This window comes from Herpailurus yagouaroundi, unplaced genomic scaffold (assembly GCF_014898765.1).
Source record: "Herpailurus yagouaroundi ecotype Mexico unplaced genomic scaffold, PumYag 181, whole genome shotgun sequence".
Lineage (NCBI taxonomy): Eukaryota > Metazoa > Chordata > Mammalia > Carnivora > Felidae > Herpailurus > Herpailurus yagouaroundi.
In genome coordinates this window covers 34879764-34897762 of record NW_024412412.1, presented here as the reverse complement: position 1 = coordinate 34897762, position 17999 = coordinate 34879764, and the positions used below count along the sequence as shown (strand labels likewise).

The following is a 17999-nucleotide window of genomic DNA, read 5'->3' as shown; positions in this document are numbered from 1 at the left end:
ACAGTACAAGAGCCAGGGATTTGAGTCCAAGCTTTATCACTACACTTAACACATCTGTGCACTAGGGCAAGCTAACATCCACAAGGCTGTGAGGAGATTCAAGTGGGGTGTGAGGCAATAAGTAGATGGGTACTGGGCTCTGAGGCTGAACATCTGCCTTCTCCGGCTAACCCTGGGCCAAGGATCCCCAGTGTGGGCAGAGACACCTGCCTGGCCCATCTCTTGGGACTGATCGGAGATAAGAGCTGTCATGACAAGGAAAAGTGCTTTGAAAACTGGAACACTTATACTCTCGTTACCAAGAGACACCCCCCCCCCCACCCTGTCCCCTGCCAGCACGCTGCACTTAGCTCCATATCGTAGCACAGATCTCACTGCACAAAAACTGCCTCCTTCTTGCCATCTTCGAGCATACAAAGGTCTCTGCCATCAGGGAGTTTACATTCTAGTTAGAGAGACACACAAGAAATCGGATAGCAGGAATACCCAAGATGACAGCAGGGGCAGGAGTGAGTGGATCCTGCCCGCTGCAAAGTCTCAGTAGAAACGTCAGGTTGAGGGGAGCACAATTCCCAAAAGGGAAGCTAAGCCACAGGAAAACTGGCCACCGGCTTGGGCAAAGATGGACAAACCCTTGCATGGTGAAGAAGGTGCTGGCACTGGAGTCAGGAGGCCCAAGTGGTAGCCTAGGCTCTGTGTTAATCCAAAAAGGCTTCATACTGTAGGATTCCAACTCTGACATTCTGGAAAAGGCAAAAGGTATGTAGACAGCAAAAAGATCAGTAGTTGCCAGGGGTTGGGAGATGAGTAGGCAGAGCACAGAGGATTTTTAGAACACTGAAACTACTCTGTGTGATACTATAATGATGGACACATGTCATTATACATCTGTCCAAACCTATACAATGTACGACAGCAAGAGGGAACTCTAAAGTAAACTCTGGACTCTGGGGGCGTAGGTTCATCAGCTGTAACAAATGTACCACTCCAGTGGGGGCTGTGCAGGGGCATACAGGAAATCCCTGTAATTTCCACTCAATTTTTCTGTGAACCTAAAACTGACCAGCATTGAGGGTGCACTGGAAAGAGAGTGAGATACCTCAAAGTCCACACCTATAACCTCCTCTTTAGGCCACCATCTTTTCTCTCCAGTGACAGCAGGCAACAAGTCATTGTACATTCAAAATTTGAGTATCTGTCCCTCCAAATGCCTCCAACCAGGGGCAGGCAGCTATTTTAAAATCCAAGAAGCCTCTGCTTACACTGCCACCAGTCAGCTCTGAACAGATCCCACACACGCATGAAGAGCCCCACACAGATACTTGCTGAATGACCTTTTTTTTAAAAAACCAGGATGCAAACCCAGTGAACTCTCCTTTCAGATCCCACATGCCCCGCACCCCGCACCCCCCACCCCGAGGAGTGGCCCACACAGTTGTTTTTTTTGTTTTTGTTTTTCAAAGAAACATTATTTGATCTGAAAAACATCTGGAACCTGTTTCCCCACACTTGACTGGAAGCTTTCAGGAGACATCAGATGCCCCACCGCTGAGCAAACACCCTGTTTGCCTGCGCTTGGAGGAGCCCCACCGTGGACTGGGGATAGGCGGTTCGATTAAAAAGCTCGGGAGGGTCAGGCACAGGTCTGACCGTGGGTTCTGCAACCCCCAGAGCAGTGAAAAGTGGGGGGGGGGGGGGGGGCCAGGAGGGGGGGTAAAGAGGACTGAAAATAAAGGTCAAGGCCAAGAAGTTTCCCAATGAAGCCACCCAGGCGCAAAACATCGCCATACGAGCGCTTCCGAGTTCATTCTTACAAAGACAACCATTCACATTCTTACTTTCAGGAGGCGCTCCTCGTGGGCAGGGCTGGGATGTGTTTTCGCTTGTGTGCCTGGCTCCTGTAACAGCGTCCCGCACAGGGGCACAGACGAGGCCCCCACGAGGACCCGCCCCAGCGAGCGGATGCGTGAGTGGCACCCCAAGTCCGGCGTGCACTTCGGAGGCCGTGTCGGGCTTTTCGCCACGAGCATCTTTGTCACAAACATCTTTGCCGCATAAGCAGCCGGCCGTAAGGCAATTTTGCCGTAAAAGATGATGAAAAGTAGCTGGCCGACGGTTTAATTTGTTTGACAGTTTGGTTTCATTTCTCCATTTTATACTATATAACCTTAGCCCTCACCGCGGCCTGTATGTACAGTGACGCAGAGTTTTCAACTCACATATCTCATAGAACTTTGGAATGTGGATCAGCGCACATGTGACCAGATGCCAAGAACTAACAGCCGTGTAGAAGGCTGTCACAGCGCCGTGCAAAGCTCAGTTATAGATGCGCATCCTGGTATTTGGAAACTGATACCTCTCTCAAATGCAGGAAGACATTTTAGTGAAAAAAGTGTGATGCTGAAAAAGGAGACGAATCAACAAGAAAAAAAATGTATAACACGACGAATGAAAGACTTTGAAGACAAGTACCTAGGTACAATCCACAAAATCAGTTATTTGTGTGGAGTTGCCATGAAGCTACACTATGCTTTTGAATGTATTCAAATATTTTATATTTCAGAATAGTCTTTTTAATTTTGTTATTCGTTTTTCATGTTTCATTATGTCATTTTTCATGAATGTCCCTCTTTCATTTTTCATGATTTTAGTTTTTGCAGCAAAATTGCCTTAGCCAATTAGTCGTGCAGCAAAAATGTTTGCAGCAAGGATGCTTATGCACGAAACTACCTAGAACTCCATCTGTTTTCAAGTAACAGGATGGAGTCCAGAGGCAACACTATGTAGCTGAAAAGTCAGTGGACTGGAAGGGATCTAAGGCTGGCTCTTCCCCTTCCTAACTTTGGCAAGTGTGACCTTGGGAGGTCCCCTCATCTGCAGTTATGGGAATAATCCCTACTCTGCCCAACTCCCAACATGGTTAGGAGGATCGTGTGAAATCCTACCTGAGAAGTTCCTCTGCAACTTCAAAATCTGACTGCAAGGGTTGGAAATGGTGACAAGCATTGCCCCTCTTTCACTGGGTCCTGTCATGACCAATGGCATCGCCACAGCAGATGGCCAAGAGGCCTGGGTGATTTTAGCAGACTCGGTCCAGGGACAAAGGATAAACTGACACATGAGCAGGTTCTCCTTCATGCACGCCTCCTCTACTGGGCACCGGGTGCCCTCCTCACCTACCTTCCCAGGTCTTGCTCTGCCCAACAGCCCCGCTCCCTGCTCTGAGCCTCAAACCCACACAGGCCTCCTTCCACGCCTTGTACTCTTCAGACTACAAATCTGTCTCTTACAATGACAGCTGACACCATTTGCTAAGCTTATGTCACATGTTAGGCATTGGGTTAGGGTTGCAGGTCATGAATTCTCCCCTAAATCATCACTCAGTGAATTGCTGAACCCCCTCACCTTGTTCTGGGTTTACTGTCTGCTCCCAGGCCCCTGTTCTGGAACTCTTCTGTCCATCCTCAAGAGCAGTGCCAGGGAATTTGCCAAATCCCAGTGGCTCTCCCCAGCCTGGCCCTGCGGCTGCTTCTCCCCGAGTCTGAGCCTGGCAGCCACCCCTTTCCATTCCTGCCTCTCTGACCCTGCACCTTCCTAACCTCTGTCTGAAATGCCCACAAGGTGCAACTTTCTTGCATTCACATCCGAAGCCCTTCTGGCCTCCAGATGGCCTCTCACCTCTGTGTGAGGGGCTCTGCTACCTGTGCTCCAGCTCACAGGTCCAGCAGCTGGGGGGACCCCTCACCCCTCCTGGGGCACAGCGAGCACACCTATCTCTCCTCCTCTTCCTGCTCACCCACGTGCCGGGGCCTGGGGCCTTGGAAGCTTCTGCTGTGCTTCCCACCCTTGACCTCTGAGGAACTTGGATACCTCGTTCCCTTTATTTGACCTCCACCATCCCTGTGGTTCTCCTTCTCAGATATGAACTTCTCCAATGGGCCCATTATCTCTAATTTCTGCTGTTTGGGGCATTGCCTTTCCACTGGCTCCTTCCTGCCAGCACTTAAATAGCTCAGGTGCCCTTTGTCTCCCTGAAAACTTCTGGTGTGTGTGGCCCACACTACCACGTCCTCTCCTCATTCAGTCCTCCCTCCCTGCCAGGGCTCCCCAATAGTCGGCTGGGTTAGGTCGGATGCACTTTTTCTGTGGCCTGTCTGACCTGACCTCTGCAGGCTGGCTGTAGCTGACCACTCCATATCCTCGCCCGAGTGAGTCCCACCACCTCAAAGATTCCACGCCCCGCCCCCTGACACTGAGGACCCAAATCTAGGCCTGCAGCCCTGCCTTCACTTCCCAGCGAGCTCAGCGGGCAGCTGCCTCTGGGTGCACGCAGGGTCCTCAGATTCAGCACCTGCAGAGTTGCTGGCCTTTGTCCCTATAGATCTACTTCTTCTCTTGTGTCCCTTGGTGGAAGCCAAAATAATGGTACAGTGCCCTACCATACCTGGTAATTATTAACCACACTTCCCCTCACTCCCCAGAGCGTCTTGTTTTGGAGGATGAGTTATATGCTAAGCCTCACCCTTGCTCACCTGCCCGGTCATCACAGATACCCAAGGGTCACACTAACCCTCCCTCCGCCACGACCCCCACTCCTCCTCAGTCACCAAGCTCTATGGATTCCATTATTTCTATCTCTCAAATCCATGCCACAGTTCATGCCCTCACATCGAGGGCTTCAGCAGGGTGCTCTCCCTGCCTTCAACCTCCTCTTTCTTCCATTCTTCCACCTGTGCTGCCAGACTGACCATCCTGAATTGCTAATCTGGTCACATTCCCCAGCCCCTCCCCAACCTGGCTTCAAAATAAAATCCAGACTCCACACCAGGGCAAGCAGTGTCTGTGGCCCCTTACATAGTGGCCCTATCCTCTCCTGAGCCTCCTCCCTCACCCGGCCATCTGGGCCCCCCCCACCCCCATGCCCTGCCTATTCACTGTCTGCAGTTCAGCTCCGGGTACCTCCTCCTGGAGGCCTCCCCAGACTGACTCAGCTTGGCTGCCCAATGGTAACCGCAGCTCGTCCACCGCAACACTGATACCACGCGACTCTGTCTCCCGACCTAGGCTGGGAGCTCCATGGTGGCGCCTTTTGTTTTTTGACTTTGAGGCACTACCATGGTGTCTGTGTGTTCCATAGATATTTGTTAAGTGCATCACTTCGTATTCCTAACGCTGAATTATGCCTGGCCACCCCCGGCATGTATGCGTGCTCCTCCTCTGCCCCTTCTTTCCCTGAAGGAGAGAATCTGCTCCATCCCTCATGGGCTGCTCTACCCAGCATTCCTCTGAGTGTCAGGAGCCCCATGTCCCTCCTCCACTAATCATTTTGTGACCAGCAGCCCCTATTTTTCTGCTCTGTGTGTAAAGAGAAGGATGGGAAGTGGACTAGTTAGCTCTGAGGTCTCTTGCAGCAAGGAGAGTCTGTGACTCTACCACATGTGTCCAGACTTGCGTGTGTACCTTGGGCCTGTGAGGGCAAGGAGGTGGCCCCCCAGGAGGCAGTAACACAGACCCTACAGGCCCAGGGTGGGGTAGGGCTTTGCCTGTCCCGTCTGTTTGTAGGATACTCAGAGTTGCCTGCTTTCTGGGACGGAGAGAGGAGCCAAGCCTGCCTGGAAACCTGAGGGACCCCAGGACTCCTTGTTCCTTCTCTCTAATGCAATGCACATTCCCCACTTAAAGGTAATTTCTTCACTTCAAAAGGACTCCAGCTGGTTAAATTCAAGGTGAAGAATAGGCCTCAGTCAAGAAGCTTCTCAGGGGCCTTTCGGTTTATATCATCTTGAGAAGGGATGCATTTTAAGACGCTTGCCTCTTAATGTTTGTCAAAGCACCAGGGGAGAAAGCTTCCTCTTATTTCAACACCTCTCTTAACTCTTGGGGTTGTTGGCACAGGGACCATCCATATTTCCCTGCACTGCTTTGCCTTTTGGAAAACCCACTGGATTTCTCTCCTGGCTTTCCTCTTCCCAACCCTGAGCCCACCCCCGCCCTGGGTAGAGAAGAGACTAGTACTGGCTTCAGCAGCTTTTCTTCAGGCTGCCCCGGACACCCAACAGCTTAAAAGGCAAACCATGGGACTCACACATCTTATAGTTCACCACACTCCAGGAGGTATCCTTCCAGCAGCCACTCATTCATTCATTTATTCACCCCCTCACCTAGTCAGTCAACATGGGGCCTGCAATGCTGGTAGGGGCTGTGGGTGGTCTTGCTTTCCTAGAGCTTACAAACTTGTCAAGGCTATGGGAGATATGAACAAGCAATCACAATACAAGACAGAAGGAAGTAAACTCTAGGTCTGATGGGTAGGGGGTATTTAAAAAGCTCAGAGAGGGGGCACCTGGGTGGCTCAGTCAGTTAAGTGTCTGACTTCGGCTCAGGTCATGATCTCGTGGTTCATGTGTTCGAGCCCCACCCTGGGCTCTGTGCTGACAGCTCGGAGCCTGGAGCCTGCTTCAGATTCTGTGTCTCCCTCCGCCCTCTCTCTCTGTGCTCTTCCTTCCCCTGCTCATGCTCTGTCTCTCTGTCTCTCTTTCAAAAATAAATAAACATTAAAATTTTTTTTAAGATAGTTCAGAGATAGAAGACACCAGCCAGGGATGAGGATAGGGCCAAGAGAGAGATAGGGAAGTCTTCTTAGATGCAGCAGCATTTTGGTACGGGCAGGGTGTCCCAGTAGGCAGGGTCCAAATATGGGAAGTGGCCTGAACAAAGACGTACAGGCAGGAAGACCTCTAGTAGGCACAGAGGCACTGTCCCAGGCCCACAGCACCTCTCCTGAGGGTTTGCTTGGTGATGGTGGGGGGCTCCCAAGACATGTCCACTGGCAGCTGCTGCTTTGGTGGCATTGCTTTAATCACTTTGAAGCAAGGCACTATCCCCACATAGCCAGTCACAACCTGCTTGTCCTTTCTCAGTAAGCCCCGGGCCCAGAGGAAATGCCTTCAATCCCATGCTTTGTCACTAAGGACTCGGGCTCCCCTGCCCACACTCTTGAGAGACCCTATTCCCAGAGAGCAGCCCTTCCTCTCCAACTGTTCCAGTTTCTCTCTCTGTAGAGGTGTTTGTTCCCTCGACACCTTAAGGGAAGCTCTAGCCATCATATCATTTCTCATTACCCCTGGCCTATCTCCACCTCTTCACCACCACTCTCCTTAGCAAACACTGCTTTCTGTCCCAAGAAAGCTTCCATTCAGCAAGCGCCCCCACGCCGCCCCCATCCCCTGACTGTGCCAGTGCCCTGGTGTCTCTGCTGAGAGCCCTTACCAGTGGTCTCCTCTGGGGGAACCATCCTCATTTGCCCTCAGCTTTTGTAGATTTAGTGGGGTTACCCAAGGTCACTGGTTCAAGGATAGGCATGTGATCTAAGCAGGACAAATCCTGGGATTTTTAATGGTTGAAAAGTGTCAATCTATTTTCACTGGGATTGATAAACTAGTAAAACAAATCTGAAGCTAATGGGGTTGTCTTTGCCACCACAAGGAGAGTCTATTTACGCATAAAACCAGCATAGAAAAAAGTAGAGGAAGGGAAAAATAGATTTCTGGTGACATTGTTCGGGCACCTGAATCCAGCCATGCCTGAAGCTATTCCTGGAGTTTTCATTTTGTGAACCAATAGTTTCTTCCCTCTTTTGGCACAAGCCGGTTAGAGTTGGCTTTCGTCACTCATCACTAACAGTCTCAACTAAAGAGATACTTACTTCACTTGCAGACTTGATGAAAACTTTAAATGAAATGACACACAAATAGTACCCAGCATAAAGTGGGTACCACTCGATTAATGGTGTTTTTTGATAACCCTGAATCGCCTTGTCAAATGTCAGTTAAATTTACAAAAAAAAAAACAAAAAAAAAAAAAAAAAAAAAAACCCCAAAACCCTCTAGTTCTATAGTAGTAGAATATTACGTTTCCTTCCTTTGTTTCTACCACTTTGACCAATTTTTTCTTTGTGAAATCTCTACTCTCCTTGGCTTTCTTAACCACAGTCCTTGCCCTTCATAAGTCTCCAGGTTTTCTGTCCTGCCCCACCTCTGGACTGAGACAGGGTGGGAAATTTCATGATCTGGAGGGAGTGATGTTTTCTCTTCATTATATGCCCACACCCCAGGACAATCGGTGTCAACTAAAAGGAATCAAATGAAGATTTCCCAAACTTGCTTCAAACCAAGTACGCCAGGTACTCAGAAAAGTCTGCACTGCCATCTAGTGGACATATGCTATAACATCAGGCGGAATGGAGTCCTTTACTGAGAATCTCTCCTAGGACAGTCACTGGACTGAGAATGTGGTTGATCTCATTACTTTTCAGTGGCAAAGCCAAGGACACGTGAATTAATGGTGAAGGTCAAGCATCTAGTCCCCACCGGGCAGCATTATACTCTTCCCTACAGGACTGGGCTCCTTCCCCGCAGCCCTCCACCTCCTGTTCCAAGTGTTAGAATCACAGTGGCCTATATCTCCTCTGCTTCTCCCACATGTCCACTGGTGTGCCCCAGACCAGAGGTCTCCAAGGGAGGAGGGCTGACATGTGCCTGTGTGTGTGTTCACGTGCATGCATGTTCATGTGAGTGAGCCTTGGGAGGGTTGAGGGAGAGAGACTCAGAGGCCTTCTCGTCACTTGCTTGCTTAGCCTCCCGGAAGAAAGGATGTTTTTCAAGGTTGCAAACACAATAGCCTGTCAAAGCTTCATGTTTTCAATCTCATCAATTGTGAGACACATCACAATCTACTGGTTCCCTGATAGTGAAAACAGTTTAAGAAAGAGAAGCATCTACCCTCCACATCTGAGTAAACTTGCAAATTCCCTTGCCCCAGAACTTGTTATTTTGTTGTTTATGTAGTCACTGCTATCAGGCCTGGACTGACAGAGGGGAAGAGCCGGCGGTGGCCTCTCCCTGCCACGGTGCACAAAGGGGACCAGAAGGCTGTGCATACGGTGTGCATGTGGTCACCTCCTGACCATGGCCCTTCAGCCTCCACCCATTTGTGACCTGGTTCCTGGACACATCGCAGTCCTTTATGTAGGTTGATATTGGCATCTCCTACTAAAACACAGCAGACAAAGCAAGGTTGCCATCCTCTCCTGACACTGTGGGGGCTCAGTGTGACCCAGGAATCAATGAAGAGAGAAACAGTGACCGGAACACTGGAGCAGCTCCCCCAGGACATGCTCTGGCCAGTGGGAGCGGCAGCCACAGTCCACTTTCTACTTCCACGGCCCTGCCCCAGGCTTACTACATCCCCAAACCAAGGGAAGCTTCCAGAACAAGATAGTACTAACCATTTCCTAGAAGAAAGAATAGTTATTTCCAATTCCTAAAAGAGCTTCAATCTTCTATTTCAGACAAGTTTGAGCAAACGTTTCGGTGTGTTTCATACTGCGACGATGGAGTCAAGGCGCACTGTTCTGCTTGTTTAGCTACATGAGAAGCCCTGCTCATTACTAGTTAGCTCCTCCCCATTCGCCAGCCACCTTGAACCTTGAAAAGGACTCCCTACACCCCCTCTCTCTTCCTTTTCTCTGCTGACTTCAAAGCACACATCAGCCGGTCTCCACATAAACTGACGAGCCAGGCTCTGGGGCCCAGGAGCTGCAGGAGCAGGGAAAGATCCTGGCAGAGCTGCTCCACAGTCCCACTAAGGCTTCCGGTCTGCAGCCCCCTCCAACCAACCCCACCCTCCTCCAAGGCCATGGGGCTGCTCTGAGGCAGGCGCATCCTATGGCATCAGCTACCTGGTACCACCAGACCCAACCCAGAGGGCCTTGCTTCAAGTCACACAAATGAGCAAGCTCAGAGGGAAACCAAGACCCACGGCCCTCCCGCTCCAGGCTTTTGCTCACTCACCTCCAAGGCCCCAGGGAACTTGACAATGGGCTCATCCCAGTGGGTGATCTTCTGTCTGTAATTGTTGCAGTCGGGAACAAACATGCAGCCAATGTTCCCCAGTTCTGGGTAGAAAACTTCAAGGCCCCTGTGGAGAGAAGGAGATAGTCAGGGGGAGTCTGGCAGGTTCAAAGCCTTCAGTCTAGCCCCATTGGAAATGTAGAGTCAAGTGGGATGGAATCCTAGGCCTGCTACCAACTAGTAGTGGTCACTAACTAGCGTGACTGGTGTGACCTGAGAGTTACTTGACCTCTTGGTGACTCGGTTTCTTCCCCTGTAGAATGGGGACACCCCTGAAGTATTGGTGTGAGGAGTAAAGTAGGTGATCGAAGTTTACAACAGAGCCAGCAAGTCGTCAGTGGTCAGAAAGTGTGAACTATCATCTGTATTGACTTCTCAAAAAGAGCATGCATCCTTAGACAAACCTGGTCCGTGTCTTTAAAGTAGGATTGCGTTTATAAGAACAATATTTGCACATTGCTTTTCGGGGAGGTTCTCTTTACATCAAGAAAGGTTTAGCAAATTAGCACATCCTTCTTCACGGGCACAGACGTTCGTCAACCCTAAACAAATCAAGATCCTCTGTATGTCTGGAAACCTCACCAATAGTTAAATAATCCACATCTTTGGGTCAAGCATTGCCCAATAACCTAGGCTCTCCACCTACCATTCCCTGCACTTTCAAAAGGCAAATATCTCCTAGGAGGTAAAATATCTGGTCACTAAGACTGTAGTACGAATCCATTTATCTATTTTTTTCCCTGCAAAGAAGGCCTCAACAGCAAGAATGCTCTGAGAATCGAGTTTACTGGAAGGGCTGATCCCATAATTTCACCAGGGTTAGCCTTAAGGGCTTACCTGTATCTGATCCTCAGGGATGTATACCAGGCTGGGATGTCAAAAAGATATTTAAAAATAACAACAACAACAACAACAACAACAACAACAAAAACCTTGCCCTTCCTCTCTGTCCTTCTGTCACTTTATATCACCAAGACCCAGGATCTCTATAGGGTGCATTGGGTTAAGATGATTCGCTGACAGAGAAGGGGTGAATTCCTAGCCTTGCCCAAAGTCCAGCTTGGCTGACCAGCTCCACACCCTGCCAGTGGTCACCCAGAGCTGGCCATGATTCCCTTGCTGGAGGTAATGCCTGGAGGAGACCCGGTGCGAATATAATGGGGGAGTAGATCCGGAGGGGGAGCTCCTGAGTTCTGGACCCAGGGAGAAAGGCAAGGCCTGCCTCCCAGTGGGAGGGAACTCACATTCTCCTCTTGTCCCACTCTTCCAGTGGCTCCTGAGGGCCAGAGCCTACAACACCGAGCAGACACAGGACGTCCTGTGGGCCAGCACCCCCCCCCCCCCACAAGCCAGCCCCAGGCCAGTTAGCTGAACTTCCAGTTTGCTGAGCACACTTCTTTCTTCTACCTCTTGGCAAGTTTACAGTAATTCCTTTGGAGGCCATGGTTTGAATGGCTTTTGAACAAGTTTTAGAGGACGGGTTTTCATTTTTCTTCCTGGCAACATTTTGGTTGTTCTGCCAAACAGCTCCCTGCCACTGCAGCTGGCGAGACCCAAGGCTGAGAGAGGGGACCCTCCACTGGCAGAGAGATGGAGAGTCAGCACATAGCCCGGACTGGGAACGGCCACGGGGCAGGCAGGATGGAAACGGAGGAACACAGAGGCCTTTCCCAGGAAACGAACGGGTTTCCTTATTTTATCCTGGTAGAATTACTGCAAGTGTTTAAACAGTTAATCAAAATCAGCAAGCTGACGTTTGGTGAGTGGACCTAAAGGGTAGGTGCCAGGGGACCAGGGATTAGGTCCCTGCCGCCAGCCCCTGTCACACCACAGGGCGCTGCCAGCCCAGCATCTGAAAACTACATGTTACTCCACACAGCAGGCCATGCCAGGGGGCCGTGTGCAGGCCTCTGTTCTGTTCAGCAGTTTTACCAAAGGCTTGGATCAGGACACAGAAGGCAAATTTATTTGAATTGTGAGTGGCACAAAGTTGATTAATAACAACGATCAAATTGGTCGTTGATTAAAATTAACAGATGGGGGTCGCCTGGGTGGCTCGGTCGGTTAAGTGGCCGACTTCCCCTCAGGTCATGATCTCACGGTCTGTGAGTTCGAGCCCCGCATTGGGCTCTGTGCTGACAGCTCAGAGCCTGGAGCCTGCTTCTGTTCCTGTGTCTCCCTCTCTCTTTGCCCCTCCTCCATTCATGCTCTGTCTCTCTCTGCCTTTCAAAGAACATGAATAAATGTTAAAAAGAAAAAAAAAAAAAACTAACAGATGATTGCAGTGCCTGCGTGGCTCTGTTGGTTAAGCGTCCGACTCTGACTCAGGTCATGATCTCACAGTTCATGAGTTCAAGTTCTGCGTCGGGCTCTGTGATGACAGCTCAGAGCCCGGAGCCTACTTGGGATTCTGTGTCTCCCTCTCTCTGCCCCTCGCGCTCTCTCCCTCCCTCAAAAATAAATAAACGTAAAAACAAAAAGTAACAGATGATCAAATCAGCCTAAAGAAAGATCTGGACAGGCCTGAGATGAACTGAATCCAAAATTAAACTTAGTTAGAATACATTTGACACCTTGTGCCATCTTCCTGCAGTGCCCTTCCTGCTCGTGGGGTACTTCACATGGGACACATTCTATCTCCATCCCCAGATTTGGGACATTTCCTGGTCAACTTCACAAGACCAAGAGGCACCTGAGAGGGCGGGAGAAGGGGCAGGGGGCTCTGGTCCCAGCGTGGTCACTATCTCACATTGCTTTGGGGGTGGGGTGGGGGATGGGGTGGAGGGAAGGGAATGGCATGATGGGCATTATTTCATTTCCTACAATGCCTCAAAGCGGCTGTTATCATTATTCTTATCTCCCAAATGAGTAAACTGAGGCCCAAAAGAAAGTTAAGGAACTAGCACAGGGTCTCATCGTTGGTGAATTACGGGGACAGGGACATGGGTGTGGCAGGCAGCCAGCGTCATGTCCCCAGAGATCCCCGCCTCCTGGTCCTCCCACCCTAGTGGGAGCCCCCCTCCCCTTGAGCGGGGGCTGGATTTAGTGACTTGATTCTAACAGAGCAGATCCGGCAGCAGCGCGGGATGTCACTTCCAAGATCACGTTATAAGAAGACTGTGGCTTGTCTCACAGGCTCTGCCCCTGAGATCCTGGCTCTGTGGGAAGCCTCTGCTGTGTGGTGAACAGCCCCACAGAGAGGCCACATGGCAAGGGCCCGAGGCCTGTCAACACCCACATTAGCGAGCTCGGGAGCAGAGCACCCCGCCCCAGCCAGTCCGCAGCCGCGGGTGAGCCCTTGCTGCCCAGCCGGGCGCTGCCCAGAGCAAATGGGACACAACAAGTGTGAGTGGCCGCCACGTTTGGGGTGACTTGTGCAGCGGTGGAGAACTACTCCAGAGGCTTGTCTGCCATCTGCTGCGCCACACAGCTTCCCTAGGGAGTCACTCCGTGTCTCCAGGCTTCCGACTAGTAGTGACCCAAGTACCCTCAGCTTTGTAAGATGTGGATCAGAGAGAGACGACTCCCGGGCTATACCTGTGGAAAGGGCTCAGAATTCCAGTGGCCTAAAAGCGAGGTTGACAAGCAGGCCCATGGAGGTGAGGCTACCTGGACAGAGGTCCGAGGGGGCTCGGTGGGCACACAGTTCTCGGTGTCAAAGTGTGGGGCGCCACCTTTGGAAAAGAGCAATGGGCCTGTCTCCAACCTCTGCTCACGGAAGTGGGGCCCAGAACCAAGGCCCCCCGAGGAGGAACTGACGATGAAGATGGGAGCCCAGCTGAGAAGAGCTGCGGGTGGAGGCAGGCAGCGTAACCCCCCAACGTCTGAAGGAGACTCAAGAGGAAGAGAAACTAGGCGTGCCTGGGTGGTTCAGTTACGTGTCCAACTTCAGCTCAGGTCATGATCTCCCAGTTCGTGGGTTCCAGCCCCACATCAGGCTCTGTGCTGACAGCTTGGAGCCCCTTCAGATTCTGTGTCTCCCTCTGTCTCTGCCCTCTCCTGTTCTTGCTCTATCTCTCTGTCTCTCAAAAATAAATAAACATTAAAAAAAAAAAGAGGAAGAGGAGGTAGACTCGTTCCATGCAGTGTGCAGGACAACACTAGACGGGATGGGGTGAAGTTAAAGAAAGGCAACCCCTGCCTCCAGTGGGGATGCAGCTTCTGGGGGGGGGGGGCTTTCAGCCCCGGCCAGAGGGCTTTGGCGGGCGGGGGGGACGGGGGGGCTCCCAGCCAGGGGAGCTGACGCAGCAGGAGGGCGTTGTTGAATAGACGCACCCACAGGGTGTGGGTTAGACCGTCGTTCTCTCGCTGCTGAGACTGAACCTGAGTTCTGATCTCAGGGTTTTGTCAGGGGTCGGTAAGCTGTAACCCCGGAAGAGCTTTTCCCTTAACGGTGTCTTCCTACCGCTTGTCCCTGTACATGAACTTCCTCCTTTCTAGATTAATACCCTCAGGTGTTAAGGCCTGACTTCAAAAATTCCCTATTCGGGATGCCTGGGTGGCTCAGTTGGTTGAGCGTCTGACTCTTGATTTGGGCTCAGGTCATGGTCCCAAAGTCCTGGGATCCAGCCCTGCATCAGGCTCAGCACTGAGCTCGGAGCCTGCTTAAGATCCTCCCCCCCCCGCCCCTCCCCCACTTGTGCATGTGGTCAGGTGTGCGTTCTCTCTCTCTAAAAATTTTTTAATGTTTATTTATTTTTGAGAGAGAGAGAGAGCACGAATGGGTGAGGAACAGAGAGAGAGAGGGAGACCCAGAATCCAAAGCAGGCTCCAGGCTCTGAGCTGTCGGCACAGAGCCCAATGCGGGGCTTGAACCCATGAACTGTTGAGATCATGACCTGAGCTGAAGTAGGACATTTAACCGACTGAAACACCCAGGTGCCCCCCCCTCTAAATATATATATAATATATATATTTTTCTCTCTCTCTCTATTAGACTCTACCTAATGATGAGAGGAGTGGCTTCTTGGGGGGTGGGGAGATCTCTTGAAGAGGTCAGGTGAGGGGGCCCTGGCACAGGACATCCTGATCTCTCCTCAGGGGTCTGATGTATCCATGATGTGTTCTCAGTTAGTGATGATCTTTTACCAACAAAGGCCTTCAGAGGTAATAAAGACAAACCTCCCCTTTCGCAGTGACAGTTTATAACCAGTCATCTCCTAGCACACAACCTTAGTGTGGCAAGTTTGTGTTTCTCAAGCTGGGGGTCTCCTGGTGGACTCTAGGGAGTCCTGAGAGTACCTCCTGTAATGGAGTGAGTTGCAGTTGCCCCTCCCCCAGAATTCATATGCCGAACCCCAGCCCCCTGGTGTGATGACATTATGAGGTGGGGCATCCGGGAGGGGCCTTCCACTGTGTGAGGGGACAGTGGGAAGACAGCCATCTGTGAATCAGGAAGCAGGTTCTCACCAGACGTGGAAACTGCTGCCACCTTGATCTGGGACTTCGCAACCTCCAGGAGGAGAAGAAGTAAATTTCTGCTGTTCATAAGGCACCTTGCCCTAGCACTTTGTTATAGCAGCCCAAGTGCCCTGAGACAGCTCCCCTTCACTCCAGTTTGAGAAGCTCCAAAGGCGGGTAGGGAAAGGGCATTGAGTGTAGAGCCAAACAAGGGGGGCTGAATCCAGGCTCTGCCACTGGCGAGGTGTGTGAGCTCTGTGGACCGGTTCTTTAATCTTGGGGATTCCTCGCCTGCAATATGAGGATGGTGATACGTACCTGGTGGGTTCGTGATAACAGCGAAATGAGCCAAGGAGTCTAGGCACCAGCAGAGCTCCTGGCATACGATGGATGCCCCAGAGCCCTCAGGCGTACCATAGTGCACAGGCCCCCAGGGCACCAGCGTGTGGATGTCTGCAGGGCAGAGCCTAGGGCAGCCGGGGCCCAGGTGGGCCGCCCCCAGTGACCACGCACATGGTCATTTTCTAAGTGTGCCGCAGTGAACGTGGGAAGCACGGAGGCACTCCATAATGGGGCCTTATTGTGGCCCTGCCCAGCTGACCTCCCGGGCTCATGGGGACTTGATCTTCTGCCCTACCAGAGTTAAGCGGCTACCCACCCCCAGGAAGGCTCCGCTCAGCAGAGTACCTAGAGGACTGGAGCCCACATGTGAGATGCAGCCGTGTTCGCTCCTCCCACTCAAAACTCCATTTAGAACTGTTTGGCCAGAGTTTTAGAAATGTACTGATAAGAGCACAGAGCAAAATGTGTGTTAGCTTTTGGGAGAGGGAGGGGTTTTAACTACCTAACTTTTTCAGGGAAAACATGTATTTATCTTTCTAAAAGTTAACATTTGTAAGAATTCAAGTGTACCCAAGGAGGCAGAGCAGGAAATAAGAGTTCTTCCCTCCTCTCTCACTTCCGATGGCTTCAGTGGGATGCCAGGCTCCTTTGTCACCAAACTGGCAGAGGGGTTGGCAGCAAAGCGGCCTGGGCAGCCCTCAGGACGAGCCACGAGCCCAGGACAATTAAGACTGGCTTTTCTAATGGGCAGTCGGTGAGGAGAGAGCTGAACTCTGACACAGGCAGGAGGAGCTTGGGTCCTCAGAAGGGAAAAAGCCCGCCTCTGAGGCCCAGCCTCCTCTCTAGACAACACCCAGTGGCCACGCTCCTTAAAGGCCCACCTGCCCCACACTCCCAGCGCCTCCTTACTGAAAAGCAAACAGCCACTTCTCACACAGGGAGGGTCCAATCCCACACCCTCTGTGGACTGCCACTGTTCTTTAAAATGCCTCTTTGTTGGGGGAAGGGAGCATTCCAGGCTGTGGGGAGGGATGGTCTCTCTTGGGTGCCAGCAGGGAGGGTGAGGCCAGCCCCTCAGGTTTGGAGGCCCCCCCTGGAGTATAAAGGGGAGCTGACTGTATCTGTATATACCCTCTGGCTCCGGGAGACCACCGTCTGGAAAGTAGGAGCCTGTCTCCAGTTCTTCCCTTAATGCTGGCCTCCATTGAGGTGGTCTCCAGGGCTCAGTGATTATCTACCTGCCCACGAAGGCCACTTAGGAGACAATGCTCCCTGGTTCTGCAAACACCCCTCCTGGAGATCTCAACCCCCATTTTGCCCTGCCTGGTTGCTTCCCGGGCCCCACCAGCCTTACTTGCAGAGGACAGCATCGGTGTCAGACAGGGCCTCGTACATACACATGTCGCCGTCCTCCTCGTCTCTGGGGACCACCATTGTGAGACCCAGAAACAGTGCCGCCGTGGCCAGCTTCATTGTCCAGCCCATGGATACCTGGAACACAAGGGACTTTTAGAGCTGCGGGGCCCTCTGCAGGGGGCGCCCTTCTCACCCTGTGGCCCCCACCCCAGGGGACTCACTTGAAGGAAGAGGGACCTCTGGTAAGCAGAAGGAGAAGGGCAGGCAGCTGCCTGGGCTCCCGCAGCTAATCTGCCACCCGGACACAAATACCTTGGGAGGACCTGGGCCTACTCCAACCCGGGCTCAATTTGCAGTCCTGGCTGAGGCCCCTCCTCTGTCAGAGCAAGGCTTTGCTGCCCTCTAATCCCGGCTGCCAGGGCAGAGAGCAAGCTGCGAAGCAGAAGGGCTTATATAAGCCTCTCACCCCACCCAGATCCTCATCTTGTCCCCCACCACTCGCCCCGTGTGTGATCAGTGGGCCATGGGCCAGCCTGCTTCTTTGGCTTTAAGGCAAACTCTGGGAAGCTGATGACCCCAGGCTTTAAGCTGGGGGCGGGTTCCGGGGAGCCTGCAAGAGCAAGACCTTGGTTGTTTTTCCAGGAGCAGGGCTTGGGCTGGGCTGTGCGCCGGAGACAGCTCTGCTTCTCCTGCCCACAGTTCCCGCGCCACCTGCCTTGACAGCCTTGGGGCTGACGGACGGTCGGTGGTTGGGTGCAGTGACCCTGTGCAGGAAGGGCTGCCGCACTTAGGGCCGCCCTGGCCCCGAGGCCAGCTCCAAAGGGCCAGCTGAGGACAGAAGGGCTCCTCCGACTGCACCTTGCAGCAGTGCTGAACTCAGCAGTCTCCCAAAATAATAGTCTCTGGAGAAGAAACCGGCAGGGCTGCTGGGGAAGGGAGCAGCTTGCACGGTGCCAGTGAGGTGCCGGCTGGGCGGAAGGGGGGAGCAGC

The 17999-nt window shown here is 52.1% G+C and overlaps 1 protein-coding gene across 4 annotated transcripts in view; it reads right to left on the bottom strand.

Moving 5' to 3' along the window:
* Positions 1-17999, bottom strand: part of PEBP4 (phosphatidylethanolamine binding protein 4) — a 216273-nt gene that overhangs the window by 186512 nt on the left and 11762 nt on the right. The window contains exons 2-4 of one of the 4 annotated variants that reach the window (XM_040490285.1): positions 17247-17441; positions 17008-17144; positions 9852-9978 (exon numbers count right to left, since the gene is read on the bottom strand). In XM_040490285.1, the coding sequence (XP_040346219.1) occupies positions 9852-9978; positions 17008-17138 (258 nt within the window). In that variant the 5' untranslated portion in view covers positions 17139-17144; positions 17247-17441. Of the gene's footprint in view, positions 1-9851; positions 9979-17007; positions 17145-17230; positions 17442-17999 lie in introns of all 4 variants that reach the window. The other 3 variants (XM_040490282.1, XM_040490283.1, XM_040490284.1) reach the window with 3 other exon arrangements.